Raw genomic sequence first — 22,460 nt, forward strand, 5'->3', positions numbered from 1 at the left:
CCAAAATGCCAAATGGCAGTCCACCACAAACCAATGGGTGACGTCACGGTGACTATGTATGTCCACTTCTTATATGCAGTCTATAACCTTTGCAAAGATAGTTCTAAAGCCGTGGGCAGTATATTCTAATGAGCCTGCATGTGACATAGGAAGGGGAGCCAAATCTGTTGCATCACATGTTTTCTTATCCAGGCAGGCCACAAAAAACTGACTGGGATGTCTTATTTCACAGTTTGTGGGTTGGTAGGCACTCCAAATACCCAAATGTATTTGCGCAAGCACTGGAAAAGTGAGTTTTTAATTAAATGTTCCCTTTAAAACATATTATTTTATTAAAATGTGGTTTTAATGCATTTCTTTGCTTTATGTAAAACACTTGCTCTGCATTTGAAAGGCGCTATACAAATAAAATGACCCTGCCAATATGAGTCAATGGTCGAATTTAATGTTTTCTTTATGCCCACACTTCCTTTTTTTATTCTGACTCAGCAAGAGTTCAGTCCAATGGACTTTCAGCCTGTACCTACCTTTAAATATGGTCACATTACAGTTTCTAAGTTTGATTTTCTTACTACTTTCCATCATGCATTCATTACGAGAAGTCTTATATATAAGCCTATATTGTCTAAAAATGCAGTATATTGGCTGTAATACTGAGATCATTTGTTATTCCATGCAGTTTTACTTGGTGGCGTGTTCACTGACTGCAGCGTGACACCTCTGATGAAGCATTGTTGGTCTTGACAGCTCATGCAATCAACTGGGTTCACACTCGGAAATCATTCTGCATACAGTTTAGTGCTTGTGATTGGGGTTGTGGGGTGGTGACAAAAATGTCTTGAGAGAGCTGTATATAATATAGATAATAATAGAATATTAGAAGCCACCCAAAATTTAAATATGGGAGAAGCCAAATATGCAACTGATGTTTGTTTTGATTACATACCTAATAATGTCTGTCCTTTTGCTAATCTGATCACAATGAAAAACTCCTCTTTGACTAAAATCAAAAGCAGTAATGTACAAAAGGAAATGTATAATATTTATATATCACATAGGAGGTGGAGTGCACGTATTATGGAGGTTTAAATTAATTCATTGTAAGTTGCTTGGAGCATAACTAAGCATCTGCCAAATGAATGTAATGTAACCCAGGCAAGTGCTTTCCCCTTCTCCGAAGCCAAACATAACCTAAACAGTGAAATAACTAAATCCATAACAATCTCCATATGGAAACATGACTTTCAGATTGGTTGGTTGTGCTTTATTTACTGGCCATTTGAGCCAGAAATTCCTAATACATGATGAATGCTGTCCCAGTGTGCAGGCTTTGAAACGGGCTCTTTGCCACAAATTAAAACTAAATATGTCATTAGAAATATTGCATTATTCTGTATTTTCACAGCTGTTTACATCTGGTGCATTCACTCCGTATGTGCATATTCACATTCCAAAAGTGTTCACATCAGGTAGATTAGAAGCTCCAAACTGTCTCGTAGTATGATTGTCTTTCTGTTTTAGCCCTTGTGATGGTTTAGTGACTCTATCCCTGCCTTTGGCCATTGTATGTTGGAATAAGGTCATTACCCCGTAAAAAAGCAGAATCAGGTCAATCAAGAAAACTAACAAATTATTCCATAAACAAACAAAAACAAATGTTTAATAAAATTTTCCTTGAGACCCTGAGGAGATCAGGGTAGGGGTCACAATATCACTTTTGGAGAGATCATGATATGATTTATCTCTATTGAAATACTGAACACTTTAAAAAATATGCCTCTGATAATTAAATGGAAATGGCAAAACTTATTAATCTGCCCTACAGTGGTTAGAATGTTTGAGTTTTGTTGCACATTTAGTAAGATGAGTGATTAGTGTTAGGAAAATATGCCATATTTTCATTAATATTTGATGGAATCTACACTGTATTTATGCCACTGTCGACCATGTTCATCATTGTAATTGTAATTAACAGCTAAAACTGATATAACTTCTTTTCAGATGTAAATGTTGCTTAATAGATTTCCCCCACAGCCCCTCACAGTATCACCACCACAATACAAAGTGCAGTATGCAGCAGGCTGCTCTTTTTATTTGTGATATTGATACTGTTGCATTAAAATACTGGGGATAGGCTAACAAAAATGTATATTCTCAATGGATATGAATACTGTCTGGATGGATAAAGTCCAGCTGCCAAGAGATAGCTGGGAGTTAAAGTTCGCTACATCTTCAACCTAACATTTTCAGGTTGGCTCCCTGCAGCAGTCGGTGTTCTTTACACCAACAGTTGTATCCCTAAGCAAAGCACTGCACTCATACCTGTTCACACACAATACACACAAAGTGTCTGGTCCTAAATAAATACCACCACATTGTAAAAACACCACACTATGAGTTAAAGTTCTGCATTCCAAATCTTATGTAAAAATATCAGCGAAATGTACTCAAGTATCAAAAGTTAAAGAGTCATTATTCTCACAGTGTTATATTATCATGATTATTATATTATTAGTGATGCATTATTGTGTACGCAGCATTTTAATGTTGAATTTGGTATGTGGCACTAATTTTAACAACTTTAATATACTTTAGTTTAACTTTTTTTTAATGACAGCATTCTTTCATAGTGATTTGTTTTTGTCTATGGTACCCCACCAATCCAATAACAGGGTTTTTATGATGTCAATTTTCATTTTCAATTCTGAAAATGTAATATAAAAATGTAGTTCAGTAAATGTTGCACTGTTTTTGAAGAGGTGTAAACATCATTAAAAATGTACAGTAAACAAATAGAAAATATATCTTGGGGCACTTTTGTCCTGTACTCAAGTCATACTGTTTGGAAACATTTTGCTTTGTATTTCATGAACTAATCTGTAAATACTGCTGTCAAATAAATGCAGTACAGTAGAGGAGAAGACGTGTAAAGTAGCATAAATTTAGTCTGGCTTTTAATTGAGCTTTATTTATTCATCAGTCTAATTATCTATTGTATTTTACATCTTTCTAGTCTGGCTTTTAACTTAGCTTTATTTATTTGTTTATTTATTTATTTATTTATTTATTTATTTATTTATTTATTGTATTTCACCTTTTAAGGCTGGCCTTTAATTGAACTTTATGTATTTATCTATTCATGTATTTCTAGTCTGTTTAGCTGATTGTAATATGTTGGTATACCAAGTTAGAGTCTTCACCCTGCCTCTGGTGTTTCTCACAGTAAATTGATGAGATTTATGCAAGTTTTTCATCAGTTCCTGTTTCTATTTTGTTTTTTAAATTGAATGCTGTTATTATTGAATGGGGGGGGGGGGGGGGGGTCTGATTGATTGATTGATTGATTGATTGATTGATTGATTGATTGATAAATACTCCAGTCACGTAAAAGCCCCATATATTTGTAATAAAATGGTGTAATGAAAATGAATACCAGAATTCTATATTTTCCATGCAGACTTATCGCCCTACATTCCCTATTATAATTTTTCCAACAAAGCTTGAGATATTTAAGCCCTCTCTCTGCAGCGATAGATGCTCCAGTGCTCAGCTGACACGATAAGTGTGCAATGATTAGTAACAAGAGCCAGACATTCCCATAATCTGGCATCAAGGACCCCCATATAGATAGAGATCACTCCATGGGCCCCTCTTGTGATAAGAGTGACCTGCAGCACCCCTACACAATAACATGTTGGAAGTTTTGTATAGAGTTGCACATCTGTCTGCACTGTAAATGAATGCTAAGACAGGACACAGTCATGCGTTCTTAACAGTGGACTAAAACAGCTATTCTCAACCACTGGGCCGGGACCCACTGGTGGGCTTCAGAGTGCCATATAGTGGGCCACGGAGGTACTTCCAAATGGTTAAATTAACTCTTCAAAATCTGACGGCCGCTATTCTGTCTTTCAGAGGTTGTAGCGGGCTCAGTTTTAAAGCTAGAGTTTAGATACTGGTATCATATGAAACTAGACTAACATGTCATACTAGCTTGTCGGGAAGAGCACGAAAACAATGCTCCAAAGTTACGCTACATTTTGGCAAAGAAAAACGGGCATGGCCATTTTCAAAGGGGTCCCTTGACCTCTGACCTCAAGATATGTGAATGAAAATGGGTTCTATGGGTACCCACGAGTCTCCTCTTTACAGACATAACGTTCTTGGATGCTGTGACACAAAATGGAGTGTTTTTTAAACTAAAAAGTGATATTGGAAACAAACCTTGCTCCAGTAAAAGCTCCACAGCGTGTGGTGAGGAAATATGACCTTGAATACGTTGGATTCATAGTGGCAGGCAGTGATGGGTGAGGGTAAGCTGAACATTTATGTGGGTCATTACACCTGACAGTAGCATAACACATATTCATAGCCCAGTTTATCATTTATTTGGGAAGGTGGTCCTTGGAAATTGTTTATTTATCAGAAGTGGGCCTCAATGCTGTCCCAGTGTGCAGGCTTTCAAACGGGCTCTTTGCCACAAATGAAAACTAAATATGTCATTAGAAATATGTATTATTCTGTATTTTCACTGTTGTTTAAGTCTGGTGCATTCACTCCGTATGTGCATATTTATACGCATGCATTTTTTTTGTTTCATATATCATTATCACTATTTTACTTGAACGTTGAAGTACATTTACGTGAATCTGTTCACACCTGTATTTTTTTCCTCTTCCTTTCTTTTTAAGAAATCTTTTCATGCACAAATGGAAGACTTTATATATCTAACATAATAAACAATTGTAAATTGTAAACCATATCACTTTTGGTGAGGTCATGATATGATTTATCTCCATTGAAATACTGAACACTTTAAAAATACGCCTCTGATAATTAAATGGAAATGGCAAAACTTCTTAATCTGCGTGATAGTGGTTAGAATGTTTGAGTTTTGTTGCACATTTAGTAAGATGAGTGAATAGTGTTAAGAAAATATGCCATATTTTCATTAATACTTGATGGAATCTACACTGTATTTATGCCACTGTTGGCCATGTTTTTCATTGTAATTGTAAATAACAGCTACAACTGATATAACTTATTTTCAAAAGTAAATGTTGCTAAATAGATTTCCCCCACAGCCCCTCACAGTATCACTAACACAATACAAAGGGGGTAGGCTGCTCTTTTTATTTGTGATATTGATACAGTTGCTTTAAAATACTAATACAATTTTCCTGGAGACCCTGGGGGGGGTGGGGGGGGGGGGTCACAATATCATTTTTGGAGAGGTCATGACATGAGTACCCACTTTTTTAAAATGACAAACGAATCGTGATCCAATTCACAATAGTCTATAAATTGAATTTGTGCATAAATGAACATTTTTACATCACCTTATATTACCTTGAATAGGAAAAACCATGTAAACCAAGTAACAAAAGGTTGAGAACCCCTGGACTAGAAATGTATAATAAGAAGAAGAAGAAGTGAGTGGAGGACCTGCTGACAATCCTGCAGGGACCCCTGAGGAGCCCGTGCACCCCGCTTTGAGGAGCCCTGCAGCAGCAGCAGCAGCTCAGCCTCCTCCTCTACGCTCCGCCTCCACATGAAGCCCCCAGTAAGAGACTCATACTGTAGGACAGATAGTAGTAAACTGGTTGAAACTAGCAGCGAGAGGGGCTGTTGATGCACACTTTACTAATATAAGCTATCACGTCAGCTTCTTCACAGCCGTTTCTCCCCGAAAATACCGGCATGTTGTGACTGTCCAGCCGAGAGAAGAACCACTTTAGTATCCGCATCCACCGGACCGGAGCAACTTTAAACTTCAACCAAGTTGACTTGTGCATTTATCTGGAGACTCTGCATGGTAAGTTCTCCAAGCTAAACGCTGTCGGTAGTTAGATCGCTCGTTTCTGGAACAGTGTGGTTTATCAGAAGACTGTCATTGTGTACACGGTGTCTGTGAATACTTTACAAAAATAAGAATAATGTTTTCCAGCTAGCTGTGTTTACTTCTCCGCCCATAAATCCAGCTGAACATCTGTCTCATGAACGCGTTGACAAGCAGCTTCTTGCTTTTACCTTCTTGAAGCTAAAGGCTGTTATACTTATAGTTGATCATGTTTATATCCACTTTTTCTACTGTTTTGGTGTCGTTTTATTAGAGAATAGGAACATGAAGCTCCCAGGTAAACAGAGTGTGTACAGTACGTGTATCCAGTGGTTTCCAGAGGTGTTCCCTCCACACATAGAGAACAGCATGCTCTCTCTCGGTCAGGGCTGCTCCAGCTGCTGACGACTGACAGCTTGTAATGTTTTTAGATTAAAGCAGGACAAGTCAACAGGAATTGGTTTATTTGCACATGACAGTGGAAACTACCGGCTGCAGTTAAGGTGTTGAGGTGACTTTTGCTGTGTATTTACAACCACGAATTGAGTTGTGTGACAGAGGATCATGTTGGTAGTTGTTTTGGACTCTGGAGAAGCAGCAGCACTTCTTCTAACAATGTTAACTAGCTGATGTGTGTTGCACTAAAGGAATCAACACTGTAGGATATTGATGCATGTGTATTGGATATTTTATCAAATCTGAGTGGCCAGTCCAGGGGTATTTAGGAAGAAACTTTTGGAAGCCACATTCTTAACCAATACATTGTATTTAATACAGAGCTGCAAGTAACAATTATTATATACATATAAATTAGTATGCTAAGTATTTATCGATTGATTGATTGATCGGATGAATTGATGAATTGTTTAGTCTGAAATGTCAGAAAACAATGAAAAAAGCCCAAGGCGATGTTGTCAAATTGCTTAACAGCTGATCCTCTCATTTGAGAAGCAAATGTGTAATTTTTGCAAAAAAAAAAAAAATTCTGCAACAATTAAAGGGACCAGTGTTTAGATTTTAGGTAGCTCTATTAGCAAAAATGGATTATAATATTCATAACTATGTTTTCATTAGTGAATAATCACCTGGATCTAAAAGAATCATGTTCTCATTAGCTTAGAATGAGCCCTTCACATCTACGTAGGGAGCGGGTCCTCTTCACGGAGTCCGTGATCCACATTGCTCCGCCATGTTTCTACAGTAGCCCAGAACAGACAAACCAAACATTGGCTCTAGAGAGAGCCTTTCACGTTTTTACATTACCTGAAGGCCACCGTAGTTCTCCGACACGCTTGTGAAACTGCAGTAAGGTGAGCCGCAGAGGGGAAAACCGTGGTACCGCCAGCATGCTGTCTGACTTCTGTTGCTCCTAAAGTTGTGTTATTATGGTAAGGATGGCATTTGAGCGAGGTGAACGGCGTTACCACGGATTTGCACTCGGCGGCTCACGTTACCACAGTCTTGGGGAAAGGGAAGAGTGAGCAGGGGGGTGCTCAGTTGGTTGCAATCTGCAACCACATCTCTAGATGCCACCAAATCCTGCACACTGTACCTTTAAAGGACCAGTGTTTAGAATTTAGGGAGATCTATTGGCGGAAATTGAAAATAATATTCATAACTATGTTTTCATTAGTGTATCACCTGAAACTAAGAATTGTGTTTTCGTTAGCTTAGAATGAGCTCTTCATATCTACATAGGGAGCGGGTCCACAATGTTGCTCCACCATGTTTTTACAGTAGCCTAGAACGGACAAACCAAACACTGGTTCTAGAGAGTCTCTTTTGCATTTTTTACATTACCTGAAGACCACGTAGTTCTCCGACACGCTTGGGGAAGCAGAGGGGTTGCAATTTGCAACCTCACCACTAGATGACACTAAATCACACACACTGCTCCTTTAAATGATTCTGAAAATAATTGCATGTTAATTTTCTCTCAATATACTAATCATTTCAGCTCTAATTTAAGACATTGGATATCAATACTAATACTTTAAAGTCACATGCATGAAGTATTATAACTACTGCAAGTGTAAAGGATCTGTCTGCATGGTGACTCAGTTGGCAAATGTGCACATCATGCACCGGTGTGTCAGGGGGTGTAAACTCAAGTCCACAATGTCATACGGCATGGTGTTTTAGTGTACTGAAGTGTGTGGGCACAGGGTCTCTAGCTGTGTTAGAAATAAGGCTGTGATAAAGAGTTGTAGTCAGTCAGTTAGAGAGGTGCTTTTGTGAAGGAAGGAGTGGGAGTTTTGGTGGTTTGTTTGTCCTGAGCTTCTAATAGAAGAGCTCATGTAAGGTTCATTCACCAAGTCATAGGACCACATGAACGCCAAGATGACTTATGACGCAAATAGTGTCAGATTAGTAAGTCTTAAAATCTTACTCATGTACCAGCATGTAACACACACTCACAGCGCCTCAGCCTTTTGTGCTGCTGCTCTCTTCACTTATGGCTTTGTGATTACGGGAACATATATGCCCTGTGGACCTAACAACACTTAACCGCAGCGTATGCATACGTGATGACACAGATATAAGCCAACCCTTTAACATTGAAGTCACCACAGGTATGTGGCTTGGTTTTTCGGCAATGTGCAGTACGTCCAGTCTGGGGTCGTCTGCATGTTCTGATGTACTTTCCAGATCTTCCCGGGGTGAAATAGTTGCTCGGCTTAGACGGTCAGGGTTGAAGAGAAGTCACATGAGGTGATTTGCGTTGTTGCTGCAACAAAACCAGCACCGTGGTATGGAGTTAAAACCTGTACACTCAACCCAAAACAAGTTAGAAAAAGGTAAGCTTTGTTGCCATAAATTTAAACTTTAACAGGTAGTTAAAATTGTGATAAAATCTTTTCAAAATCCTATGTGATCTCTCAGCATAAAAACACCTTTCACATCAGATCTTTTAATCTCCAACCCCAGTCTTAACCTACAGAGTGAAATACTGCTTTCTTTCAGTCCTGAATGCCGCTTTCCTTTGATTTGGTCTTTGCCTCGCAGAAGGTATTGCAGCACAGTTTACCTTCGTTTAGTCAGAGAGGAGATGAAGGTCAAGGGGAGCCATAAATCAAACAGAAGCCCCTGGCTCTCCTTGACTAGCTGAAAGTGTAATATTTGTCATGATCTTCCAAAATGACTTCCCTGCCCCTGCAGCTGCCACACACTGAAAGGCTCTTTTGTCCTGTGCAGGCTGCTTGCGCTGCAGAGCGATGCACCTTAGTGCTTTGTGCATCACTTCTCATATACCCTCTTATGGTTCACCACAGAGTCAAATAGGGTGCCCACACGTTTCTTCCACGCGGTAGCGTGTAAGTCACATACGCTGCCTTTAAACTGTGAACGGGTGCAATTCTTGTCAAAGCATCTTTACCACACGGGTTTGACATTCGACTCGAGTTACAGTTACAGATTTGTTGTCGCACCTTTCTAATGTGGTCAGATGTTATTTACTGTAACAATGTAGAATCAGTCAGAGCACAAAACACTGTTTAAAATGATTCTTCAGAATAAATTCGTACCAATTTAATCCTTCAATTATCCTCCTTTGAGCTTTTATTCAACATGCAAAAAAAATATGGGCCTAGATGATTGGAATGGAGAAGCGCTTACATTATTTTGGATATAATAGGCCTGAAATTTCGGTCATACAAACTTATTTGTCAGAATGTATATGTTCCCATTCTGCCTTCTGAAGACAGTTTTAAGTGAAATTATAAAGAAAAAAATATGTATATAGGCCTGGCCTATATTGCGATAGAAACGATTCAGAAAAATATGTACGATAGACATTTTTATATCATTTTGTCGATATATATTGTCATATCGCCCAGCCCTACTTTGATGCAATGCAATTATATCTTTCTGTCTGATGTCTTTCCTCTTTGCTGTAAAGCTTTTTTAAGTTAAGCCAAGAAAATTAAATTAATATATTGTATTTATTTTTATTTAGGTTGTTTAGCAGCTTTAAACAAGTGACCTACTGTCTTCTTTTTAAAGATTCATGATTCATTTCTAATGGTCAAATTGCAAATCAAGAATAACTAATTTGCAAATCCAACTCATCCAATCCAAATGACCTCTTTATAGAATGGTGTATAAATGGCAAACATCAACATGAAACCTGGTTGCTACATTTTATACTTTCACTAGAATGAAGTTACTATTCAAGTTGAACTAAAAAAATTGCATAGACCAAACCTTTTCTGTAAGGAAATATAAATGATAATGATACTGCAGCTTTTGTGCACATTTTCCCATTTGTCAAAAGAGGATAAAACCACTTTAGACATATTTGTGGAACCAGCATCTAGGCGTCAACCTCTGGGTGGGTTTTTCCCACGGCAGCAGCTGACTGACATCTGAGGGGCGGTGTTACTAGGAGACGCACTGACAGCTTCCGTGGTGCGCTACTGACTGGAGCATGTCATAGCCTTATACAGCCTGACAGAATGTCAATAGACATTTTTACCCCCTTTTGAACAAGTCCACTTAGCGTTGGTAAGCCGTCTGTCCTTTTAGAACATTCAACATTTGGGAGGATCCATCGCATCGAGCTACACAGTTTGTATTGCATTCTGAAAGTAGAAGCGAGCATGCTCGGCTAACTAGTATGCACAAAGACTTTCACTTACCAAGAAGTGAAAGTCAGTTGTTCGTTCCATTGCAACATCAGCGCCCAGCAGCAAAACTACACTTCTGCCATTTTGGACTGAAAGCGACTACTGGACGCCAGTAAAACATCCGCCTTAAAAAGTGCTGCATAAAAGTAAAACAAAATTGTTTCTAATATATTTTCTCATTCTAACAAAATGGCCTGTGTTGAACAATAAAATATTATGAATATAATAAGCGTTTTCAGTCCAAAATGGCGGCAGCAGCTGTTGTCAAAAAAAACAATGGAGTTTCGTCTCTTTGCTTCTATACTCTTTGGTGTCCATTTGGAAAGTGGAAGTTAGCAAGTTAGGCTAACTAGTGTCCACAAAGAACGTATATTGCCAAGAAGTGAAAGTCAGTTGTTTGTTCCATTGCATCATCAGCGCGCAGCAGCAAAACTACACTTCCGCCATTTTGGACTGAAAGTGACTACAGAACGCCAGCAAAACATCCGCCTTAAAAAGTTCTGCACAAAAGTAAAACAAAATAATATCTATTCTATTGTTGTATTCTACCGAAATGGCCTGTGTTGAACAATTAAATATTATAAATATAATATGTGTATTCAGTCCAAAATGGCGGCAGCAGCTGTTGTCAAAAAACAACAACAACAACAACAGAGTTTTGTCTCTTTGCTTCTATACTCTTTGGTGTCCATTTGGAAAGTAGAAGTTAACAAGCCAGGCTAACTAGTGTCCATTTGGAAAGTGGAAGCTAGTTAGCCTAGCTTGCTAACTGATTCCCACTTGACGTTACTTTTGCGTTCATGTTTATGTTTATTTCAACACCTGCTGAATCACTGGTAGCTCTCACAATGCTCCGTGTTGTGTTGGCTCTATAAAGGAGGGGGTCTAGCTAGCATTAACTGTCTCACTCATGGTTCATTCATGGTTCCGGATGTGGTGATGTCAAATGATCAAACTGTCAGAACTCCAGGAACAAGTAGTCCTGCAACCCCAGCACTCCCACATTACCCAGTGATTTGAATCACGATACAGAATAATATATAATATTGGACTAATGAAATAACTGTAGTAAGCCTAATGTAATTTGTCGGTTGGAACAAAATATTCAGGGGTGCTGTAACAAGAAAAATTACACTTCAATTTCTTTCTTTTGGTGATTACAACTCTGATCAAATAAGTGCAAAAGGCAAAACAAACACAGAGGATATATGTGTATACTCATTTCTTAGCAAAACTACATTTTCATTTCAGTTTGACTTTAATTCATAAAGTGACATGTCACATTTATTTGACTTCTTTAGTTTTTTTTGATCAAGAGGAACTCCTTTGAGTCCAAAAAATGTTGGACATCCTTAGTGTAGTGCACATGAACTTATCGCCGCGTCAGTGTTTGAGGTTAAATTACTAAAGTTAAAGCTTTAGGCGAGATCATGCTGATTAGCGCGGCGGTATTAAGCTGCTTACTCAAGACCCCAGTGGAGCATTCACTGTTTCCTGGTGCTCTCAATTAAAGTACGTTAATAACCTGTGGCAGGTTCCGAAGTGTTTCACACCCAGCGAGCCAGTCAGCCGTCCCTCACTCCTCACACACTCTGACTGGCCGTGGGCACGGGAAGGTGTGTGCAGCACGGCCTTTTGAAGCATGCATGACCCCCAATTAACCCTCCCGGATTAATCCCCCGGTCTCCAAACTGCTGCTCCTCTTGTCTCATCTCATCACTCCCACAGGGTGTATTAAGCAGAGCCCAGTTCCCTGCTGTTTGTCCACGCTCAATGCAACCTGTGGTTGACTTTTTCTACTTTTGTTCACTTTGCAGCTGGGGCCTGAAGCTGACTTCCTGTACACCTGACATAGAGAGGGAACACTTCATACTGGAAGCTGCAGGATGGCTAGAAGATCCCCAATTCCTTTGCTACTTCTTACAATATGCTGCCTGGCATCTGCAGGTAAGTTTCTCTCATTGCTTAGCTAAACTAATAGAGCTATCAGATACAAGACTGTTGTGTGCTTTTAGATAATTTAATTCTCATTGGTGGGAGCCAAAGCCAAACCCATGCAACTCTGGTATCAGGAATAAAAAGATATTGACTAAGCACCAAGCCTTGCAGCGCTGCGTTGTCAGACAACCCTGGGATTTTCCACTGTTTCTCCCAGCATGCCTTTCTAGACAGTGCTTGTCAGAGTCGTGAGTAAGGGGGATTTACATTTAAGAAAGTGCTGACAAGTTCAATCTCAGAATACAAACACTCAGCGGGCCTACATGTATCTGTCAGATTGACTGGGATGAGGCTCAGATACTGCCAAATACCTTGTAATTTACAGCCTTTAAACTGTCAAGAGAGAGAGATAGAAAATAACCGAGTAGACTGCTGCAAAGGTGAACACAGGAAATGTATCTACGTTATCAGTGTGTCATATCAATTAATGCCAGGCTCTGGATGATGTCACTTAACTGCCACAACTCACCCCATATGAACCAACTGATGAGTAATACTGTGCCTCTCACTTTGAGAGGTGTGCATGCTACTTAAGGACGTTTCCAATAGGTACTTGTGAATATGAGCAATAGAGTGCTTAGACTTGTGATACCTTATCAATTATTTAACTTGTCACAGTCACACCTGTCCTCTTTAGATTGCTCTCCTTGTTTCTGTTCATTGCTGAGATGCAGGAGGCAATGACTGATTTTGATGTCACTGCGCTAAGAGAGAAATCATTCATGAAATAATCTAATCCAATAATAATGCTCATAAAAATACATAATTTAATACAATTAAATAGTGATTCAACTCACTTTATTATAGCTTTTAAAGTTGCTGCTTCTAACACCAGGACTATTACACCTGGAAATGTCCTCTGCCACACAGGGAGACATGACTAAAGCTGAAGTTATACTTACTTACTACTACTAGTTACACTACAAATGGTAGTGTAGTGATCTAGTGTGCATGTGTGGAAAGCGTCCTCCAAGCGGACAGTATTAACAGAACTACTAATGTGTCCGCAGCTGTCCATGTATGCGTCCGTCTGGGAGAATAATCAAGGCTTTAGGAGTCTGCAGTAGTAGGTCTGCAAAAGTACAGCTGAATCTGAAGCCTAAACAAACAATTTTGGTCAAATTGAAATTTTGACCTGATGATAGCACCAGATGAAATGTCAGAGGATCACCGAAGTCATTACAATTCATCCTTTGGGGGACCTGAATTTTATGGCAATCTAATAATCGTGGATACTTTCCACTCTGAACCGAAAATGTTTGTGACGCTAGATTGAATTAGGATGCATCATCTGGGGACCGTGAATGTTTGTACAACATTTTAAAGCAAGCCTTTCAAGCCAAACCAAAAATGTCAGCCTGTTGGCGGAGCTGGATGAAATGTCAGGGGATCACCAAAGTCATTAGGACGCATCCTCTGGTGACCAATAATATCTGTAATAATAATAATAATGATAGTTGGCTGACTAACCAACAAACATTGCCATAGAGCCCTGCTGCTAGAGTGGCAAAAAACAATATAAATATGTAACAGATTATTGCTTTAACATAATAACGTGTTTGGCATGATAATAAAAATGCAAGAAATCAGGGAAATTCATTGCATCAGGCAAACTGCCAACGATGAACACCAAGATTGGCCAATTAGATTTCAACAGTATCCACTTCCTGCCAGCCACTTGAAAATGATCATTCAACATTTTTTCCCAATACTTGATGACGGTTATTTAAAAATGCACATTTAATTTCTTATTTGCAGAAATAAATGTTCTGTTTCTAGTGAGAAGTTGGGGTCATATCTGTCCAGAAGTGGGTGGAGTTTTCGAGTTGTTGTGGAGCTGGCCACTATTAATTAGAGGAATCGTTACTGTTTTCCACATTGGCTTCAAAACTCAGCAGCGGTTTTCATCGCCTGACCAAAATATTCAATTAACTGACCCAAAATCTGTCAAGTTGGCAACGATCTGTCATGAACCACACTGAGAATCTGGTGTACATTCCTCTTTTTCAAATCAAGATGTCCTGTTTACAGAGGCTGCTTTCACAATGTACGCCTTTCGGACTTGAACTCACTCCAGCTTCATTCTGCAACATCCCATGTTGTTTTTCCGCGGTACAGCGCAGGAATAATTACCCGGTAGGAAGCACACCACATCGCCAGCGCTTCCAAAACAGTGTTCGCGTTTTGCCTGCTCTCAGTCTGATTGCCGCCATAGGTTATTATTTCTAAAGTTCTTCTCTATTCTCTGGAGGATTGAACTACACTCCAGAGAGCTGACTTTTACTGAAACAATAGCGGTGTAGTCAGTTACAGTATGTGCTGTGGGTAGAGCAAACATCATTTCTCCCACAATGCCAGGATCTCCGACACAATGCAGTCACGTAAGTTTTCCTCTAAATTCTTCCTCGTACGGCACAACGCATTGTTTTACTGTGTCACAAGGGACAGATATTTACAGTTGGACAACCACATGCCCTTTCCCCCAAAGTGCATTGGCAGTGAGTGCACTCAGTGATTTACGGACAAACCTTCAGATGCTCTTGAGTTGATTTTTGAAAAGGTAAAAGGCCATCCAATAAACACATTTTCAAAATTATAAGACATTCTTCCACCTCCATTTGGCCAAATTAACTTTTTCCCTTTCTGTGGTAAGCTTATCTTTTTTTTTACACCACCACTTCAGCCTATCTTTCACCTCTCTCTCTCTTTTTCTATCATCTCGCAGCATCTGTGTAAACAGTCACATCTGCCCTCTAAACTTGTCAGGAGAGCTCTTACGTAATGTTTAGATTAGTCTGCAATGAGTCTTCTCTCAGCGTAATGCTATCCAGGATCTGGGCCTCCCATAACTCTTAAAAGTCAGACCGAGAGCACCTTGACGTCCATATTTTAAGGCTCAGTTCTGCTGCTTCACTCTGTTGCTTTATTTTTTTTTCGCTGTTTATAACTTTTTCTTCCACATCCTTACTTACTACCATTTTGTGGTTGTGTCTCCTCAGCTTGCCAAAACAGTTATTTTGTGAAGGATATATCGCGGACATTTGGGCTGAGTTTGGGTTTCACTGTGAAATAGAGTCGTGCAGGAGCCGCGCCAGATATTAATTTGAGGCACTTGCCAGAAACAGCGCCGGCAGGATGGTGGTTATACTGGAAGCACAACGCCAGGCTGGTGACTCACTGAAAAACACACCAGCATCATTGATTGCAGAAGTACTCTCCTGATTTTACTTGATGAACGATGGAGCTATTAGTGGGAATCTGTCTTTGGCTGCTCATTCTGGAACCACGTAGTCCTACAACGGTATTGTTAAATAAGACAATAACTGGAAAAGGGAACTGAATTGTGCTCATATTCACAGCGCATAACTTGTTACAGTAAAGTAAACAACTTTCTCCATGTCTGCATTTTTGTATACTCTTTGGCAGACAGCAGTCACCGTGATGCCAAAAGCGGTTTTATTGTTTTTTCCCCCCGCAGTTGAGCAAAAGCTTCGTCTTTATATCCACAATGCTTTTTTCATAGGGCCAGCAAGAGGGGGGACTGCCAAAAGGCATTGTGCAACCGCTGTAATCTGAGAGGCGGGGTAGCCAGGGGGAGGAGAGAGAGAAAGAGGCAGGCAGGCAGGCGCAGGCGTGGGTCGTCTGGTCCAAATCGACACACTCCACACACGTACAGCGTGCCAAACCGACAGAGTCCCTTCCAGCGCGCTAAACCAGATGTTGCCCTGTGATTCATGCGAGGAGCCGGAGCAGCGCAGCACGGCACAGCACAAGAGGCAGTGTGCTGCTAGGCACAGTGGTTGGGATGTTTACATAGCAACGGGAGTCCCGTTTGTGTCTAATTACAGGTCTGCTCTCCCCCATGGCGAGGCCTTTATCTTAACAGCGCTGTCAAGGAGGAGACGGCCATGCTGGCCCTGTTTATATCTTTTTTTCTTATTGGATAAAGGTTACCCTATTACCCCCGTTTAATTAACAGCAGTGTAGAAAACAGATTGTGGAATATTTACTCACTCTCTGACTCTCTGACTCTGTCTGTGACTCGCTTTTACTCACACAAGGAAAAGCAACTGAACGAACTGCAGCAGACGGGTCTTTACGGATAGACTCGTGTCTTCGTCCAGCTCACTCCATCATAAGAGGACGCTTACGCAAATGTGAAGGAGTAAACCGAATCCCGCCCCCTCCCCCCTCTCTCTCTCTCTCTCTCTCTCTCTCTCTCTCTCTCTCTCTCTCTCTCTCTCTCTCTCTCTCTCTCTCTCTCTCTCTCTCCATAGTTCCAGTAAGCAGGCGTGTAAATAATTTCGGTCAAAGCCAGTAATGGGAGACAGCTGGGGCGATCATGCGTTTTCCATTGTGTTCCACAGCCATATGTAAAAAAAAAAAAAACATAAGTCAGTTGAGCTGGGGAGAGTTGGATTAAGAGAGTTATGCAGAGTGTGACTTCATTGAAGAAAGAGAGAGTAACTGTCCAAAATATGGACTCCCTCTGTTCAGATAACCTTCGGAAGCAGCGAGAAAAAACAATGTTGTGCTGTCACGTTGTATTGATTGAGATGTAGTTTTTATTTTTCAGTCCGGCTGTCAGTTGATTCAAATATTTAATCACGATTAATCGCAAGATTGTCCATAGTTTAAAAAAACAAAAATGAATCGCACATTTTATATCTGTTCAAAATGTACCTTAAAGGGAGTTTGTCAAGCATTAAACACTCTTATCAACATGGGAGTGGACAAATATGCTTGCTTTATGCAAATGTATGTATATTTATTATTGGAAATTAATTAACAACACAAAACAATGACAGATATTGTCAAGAAACTTTCACAGGTACTGCATTTAGCATAAAGAAATATGCTCAAATCATAACATGGCAAACTGCAGCCCAACAGGCAACAACAGCTGTCAGTGTGTCAGTGTGCTGACTTGACTATGACTTGCCCCAAACTGCATGTGATTATCACAAAGTGGGCATGTCTGTAAAGGGGAGACTCGTGGGTACCCATAGAACCCATTTTCATTCACATATCTTGAGGTCAGAGGTCAAGGGACCCCTTTGAAAATGGCCATGCCAGTTTTTTCTTGCCAAAATGTGGTGTAAGTTTGGATTGGTATTTAACTTCCTTCGTGACAAGCTAATATGACATGGTTAATGGATCCCTTAGGTTTTCTAGTTTCATATGATAGCAGGATCTTCACTCTAGAGACAACCTCCGAAATATCGATTGCATTAATGTGTTAAAGAAGTTAGTACTTGAACTTGTGTTATTATTGCGTTAACTTTGACAGCTCTACTTTTCAGCCATAACCAGTGTGAGTCTATTAGAACTTTAGTTGCATAATCATGTTGCAAAGTTGCCAACTTTTGATTGCGTGACTCTTTATCTGCAAAATAAAGTCCTAATATGGGATTCTAGCTGAAGGCTTCCAGGTGGTGTCTTTCATCAGAGCAGCCCCTCCTGGGGCCTCACCTTCCCTACTCCTTTTTCCACCAGATGAGTCCTGCTGAAAGACCATGTCCCAATTTTGGAAAGGCCCTTTGGAAAACAGGATTGTCTGTCCAAAAAATGACAGCAGGCTCTTTACTTTGCCCTGTTTTTGCCCCTAGATATTTGGATTAGATCACAAACACACACACACACACACTTGGAAATGCTCTCTTTTTCCACTTGTTTTTCAAAATATGATTTCAGATAATAGAGACAGTAGTTGTGGTCTGTTTGTTGTAGGAATAAAATAACCATTAGCTACAGTGGTTAAAAAGCACTGTAATAGGCTGTTATAGTAGCTGAAATATAGCCCTGTCATTATTTTAAGCATCTGCACAATAAAAGAAACTAACAAAAATCCTCTCATATAAATGACTATTTAGTAGTGTTGCACATTGTAGCATTACCTCAACATCATGTAAGTCATCTGTTATCTATGTATTTTTTTACTGAGCTTCTATTCATAGTGTATTTATTGCCTGGTTACTGTTCAAACAAACCTATTATTCATCACTCTTTCCGTTCGTGAACTGTCCAGTAAAGAGGCCTTCCCAGCATCCTTTGTACGTGTTAAAACACGAGGCAGCATGGCATTTGACAAGTCATTCTTCTCTTCTGCCCTCCCTTTCCTGAAGATGAAGAACCCCGGAGGAATGTAGTCCCCTCCAGCTTGTGTGTCTGCCTTGCCCTCTCTCACCTCTCTGGCTCCTTCACACTGGGCTCACACACTGGCACAAAGGCCCAGCATTGTCTCACTCTTTGCTTTTTGATGATGGCAACCTGCTGCTTCTCAAAGGCCCCCATTATTGCATCTGAGTGATGATGTTTTTGTAAAATATCACAGGATCACAGGAAGGACATCGTTTTGAGATGCTATTTGATTGATGTTTGAAGAAAAAACATCAATGCACCAAATGTGCTTGGTGTTATTGATTTAGCAAAATCCTTCCCACATGCCCCTAAACAAATCAGTGTGCCCAAACTTATGGGTATGGAAGGGTTTGCGTGTCTGTGTATCTCAATTTGGATGTTAAATTAGAACAGATAAAGCTAAATATGTCTCTTTCTGGTACCCAGAAATATTAAATTGCTTTAGATCATCCAGTTGAGACATGCAAGGTACTGTCATATAATGGTCTGTATGTTATCTTACGAAAAGTTGTTCCTCATTTTTCGTGTGTTTTCCTATGAATGTCCAGCAACACGCGACGCATGTGTCAATTTCCGCTCCAGTCTTTTCAAAATAAAATTTGTCTTCACAGGAAACAGCATGGTTTGGTTAAGGCAACAAAACTACTTAGTTAGGTTTAGGAAAATATTGTGGTTTGGGTTCAAATAACTTTGGAAGTGGTGTAACTAAAGTACGGAAGTTACAACAAATAAATCAACGTTGACTTTGGTGTATCTCAATTTGGATGTTAAATTAGAACAAATAAGGCTAAATATGGCTCTTTCTGATACCCAGAAACAATATCATTTGATCATCCAGTTGAAACTTGATGCAACGTATCTTCATGCAACAGTTCATATGATATCTTATATCACAGTTCATATGATATCTTATGAAAAGTTATTCCTCATTTTATGTGCGTTTTCCAGCAACGTGACGCTCGTGGCATTTCCGCTCCGTCTTTTCAAAATAAACTTTCGTCTTCACAGGAAACAGCTTGGTTAAGTTTAGGCAACAAAACTACTTAGTTACGTTTAGGAAAAGATCTTGGTTTGTGGTTAAAATAATACCAGAAGTGGTGTAACTTAAGTATGGAAGATACAACAAACAATTCAACGTTGACTTCTGGTTTCTCACCGGTCTCCTGGGCGGAAGCCTGGTGTTTTTTGACCCGCCCAATCCACCCCAACCTCCTCCCTACGCGGCATTTGTTGCACTTTATACTTCGTGGGATATATACGAATGACAGTGCATCACTTTTCGTAGGTACAGCTATAAACAGAGAACAGCCTCAAACATGACAATGTGCAAGTGTAACTGCAAATGTAAGTGCATTGTGATTTACAGTGTTGTGTAGGCTCTGCAACATGTTTTCAAACATCTTTACATGCTACGGCTTTTGGAATTTCCGGACTTAAAGACAGTAGCTCAACAATCGTCCTTCAAGCTTTCAACTAACCTTTTACCCCGGCCTGTCCGACATATTGACTTTCCATCGCTGCTGGTGGATGATATTAAATACTGTACGCTGAGGATTTCTGACAAGGCAGATGATCCAACACAAATGAAATGAGGCTGATATCAAGTTGGACAACACAAGTGACCCCAGGGCACGCCTCTCAACATCCCCTACTGGGTTCGAATCTCTGTGAATGCAGATTAAGCGGCTGCTCCCAAACCCCCACCAAGCTGCTGTCAGAGAACATGGCTTTTGCAGGCATCTATGATTGATGAGTGAGATGCCCTTGGAGCAGCAGGACAGACATTCCTCTCCATCGGCCCGTTTAGCCAGGAAAGGCACTTCTGCTCGGGTACTTTAAGTACTGCCTACAATGTGCAGGGTGAGCTGATGGCTGATGCAGTCCACTTATGGTATCTCAACAAAGTCATGTCTGGTCAAAACCTTAACCACTGTGTAATAATGCTACTACACTGTGGGAGCTACAATTTACACTCTGACCTTTGTCATTACCAACGAAGCCTTCAGTTGTTTCGGTTTTACTCAGGGTGTGACAATAATTCAATAGTATCTGAGAGCGCTCCCTCATGAAGAATTATGAAAACATATATTTCACGTTCTTAAAGTTACTGTGAGGAATTTTTAACTGGTTATCAAACAGTGTCAATTTAATACTGATGCCTCCTTATGACCTACAAAAGTAAACAAGACCATCAGCAAGAAGATTGGATATTTCTATATAGCTATTCTTAATGCTTGTCATAGGTGCCACCGTGTCGGATTCCAGCGAAATCAGACGAAATCATGCAGGTTCACTAGAAAGGGCACGGGAGAACCAGAACCAGGACTGCGCTGGGCAGACTGTCAGACCCTATTGGAGTAAAATTAGGGGTTTTCTAAAGGGAGTCTGGTGCTCGTAAACACTACCGCTTTTGTCCACAGGGACCGCCAAATCAACACAAAATAAAAGTTCCTCGAAGTAGTTTTAACTAATAGAAACATACTGCTTTAGTTTACTAATACTGGACATAGATACTTGGTCTTAACCATTTACTACTTTTTAGATACTCGAACAGCCGGTTCTTGTTTCGCGACTGTGCTGACAACTTTTTTCTTCTTTGATATTATAGGTCCAGACAGCACATGTCAGCACCCATCAGTAAAGACGTACAGTGGCAGCACAGCCAGTAAAGTCTTTAGTGATATGCACACATGCTCAGCTGTCTCACTTTACACAGTGGCTCCTGTGTTCCTCTGGGAATTAGCCTTGTCATCCATGTCTTCAAAGCTCTCTGATTTATGTCTGCATTTAGACGTAGAGAGAAATATACTCACTTCCATCTCCTCCGCTTGCCTCTGGCTTCTGACGCCGCTCGTAATTGGTCAAGTATTTCTTTTCAACTAATGGTGATGGTTTACCAACAGGTGCCCACTTTATCTGTCAGGGCTGATGAATAATAACCAGGTTCACTGTCAGTAACAGAAAAGTGTTTAGGTTAAACATGTAAAAAACAGGGGTAATGAAACAAAGCAGGCAATTTAGCAATTCATATCACAGTATACCAGGAATGCAATGCAGGAAAGAGTATTCACGTTTCAAAGGGGTGCCTTGACCTCTGACCTCAAGATATGTGAAGGAAAATGGGTTCTATGGGTATCCACGAGTCTCCCCTTTACAGACATGCCCACTTTATGATAATCACATGCAGTTTGGGGCAAAAACTATGCAGTTTTTTCTTTGCATGCAGTATAAAGGTGTTATTTTTGCCTATTCTAAATTGGTTTATTTCGGGTGTGTTCTTTATACTACGACAGTTTTCCTAAAATTAAATTTCAAAAATCCCAATATATCGCCTTGCTTACATTATCGCAATATATTAAATCGTTACCCCTGTATCATGATACGTATCGTATCGCCAGACTCTTGCTGATACACAGCCCTAAACCTACGCCCTTGCAAATGAGCGAGATGCATTTTAATGGCCCTCTGTTTTCTTTGTGTTCAGTGCCTTCACTGTTGCTGAAGTTTTTACATCCACAGCGACGTAATTTATTGTCTAAACACCTGTTAATATACTTACAAACTGTAAAAAGCTTTGCCTGCATATAGATAAAATATAATCCATTCAAACTCCTGCCTTTTAGCTGTTATTTCAATTATTTGCCAGCCGACAAAATTATGGTCGATGACCAATAAAGTGTGTTTTGGGTTGATATTGAGTTCCAGAGAGGTTTGCAGGATACGTGTCTTCAGATTTCACACTTTGATGGGGGAGTTTACGACTTCCCTAATGGAGTTTGGGCTCACCCCTACACGCCTCCTCCCTTCATCCCATTCCAGCTTCCTCCTCTTATGCCTTCAAGAGATAAATCCTTTTC

The 22,460-nt window shown here is 40.0% G+C and overlaps 1 protein-coding gene across 2 annotated transcripts in view; it reads left to right on the top strand.

The window, feature by feature from the left end:
* Window positions 1-5,553: 5,553 nt before the first annotated feature.
* Window positions 5,554-22,460, top strand: part of tgfbr3 (transforming growth factor, beta receptor III) — an 81,807-nt gene continuing 64,900 nt past the window's right edge. The window contains exons 1-2 of one of the 2 annotated variants that reach the window (XM_037769812.1): window positions 5,554-5,815; window positions 12,282-12,411. In XM_037769812.1, coding sequence (XP_037625740.1) covers window positions 12,351-12,411 — 61 coding nt within the window. In that variant the 5' untranslated portion in view covers window positions 5,554-5,815; window positions 12,282-12,350. The remainder of the gene's footprint in view (window positions 5,816-12,281; window positions 12,412-22,460) is intronic. The other variant, XM_037769813.1, reaches the window with a different exon arrangement.

This window comes from Sebastes umbrosus, chromosome 5 (assembly GCF_015220745.1).
Source record: "Sebastes umbrosus isolate fSebUmb1 chromosome 5, fSebUmb1.pri, whole genome shotgun sequence".
Classification (NCBI taxonomy): domain Eukaryota; kingdom Metazoa; phylum Chordata; class Actinopteri; order Perciformes; family Sebastidae; genus Sebastes; species Sebastes umbrosus.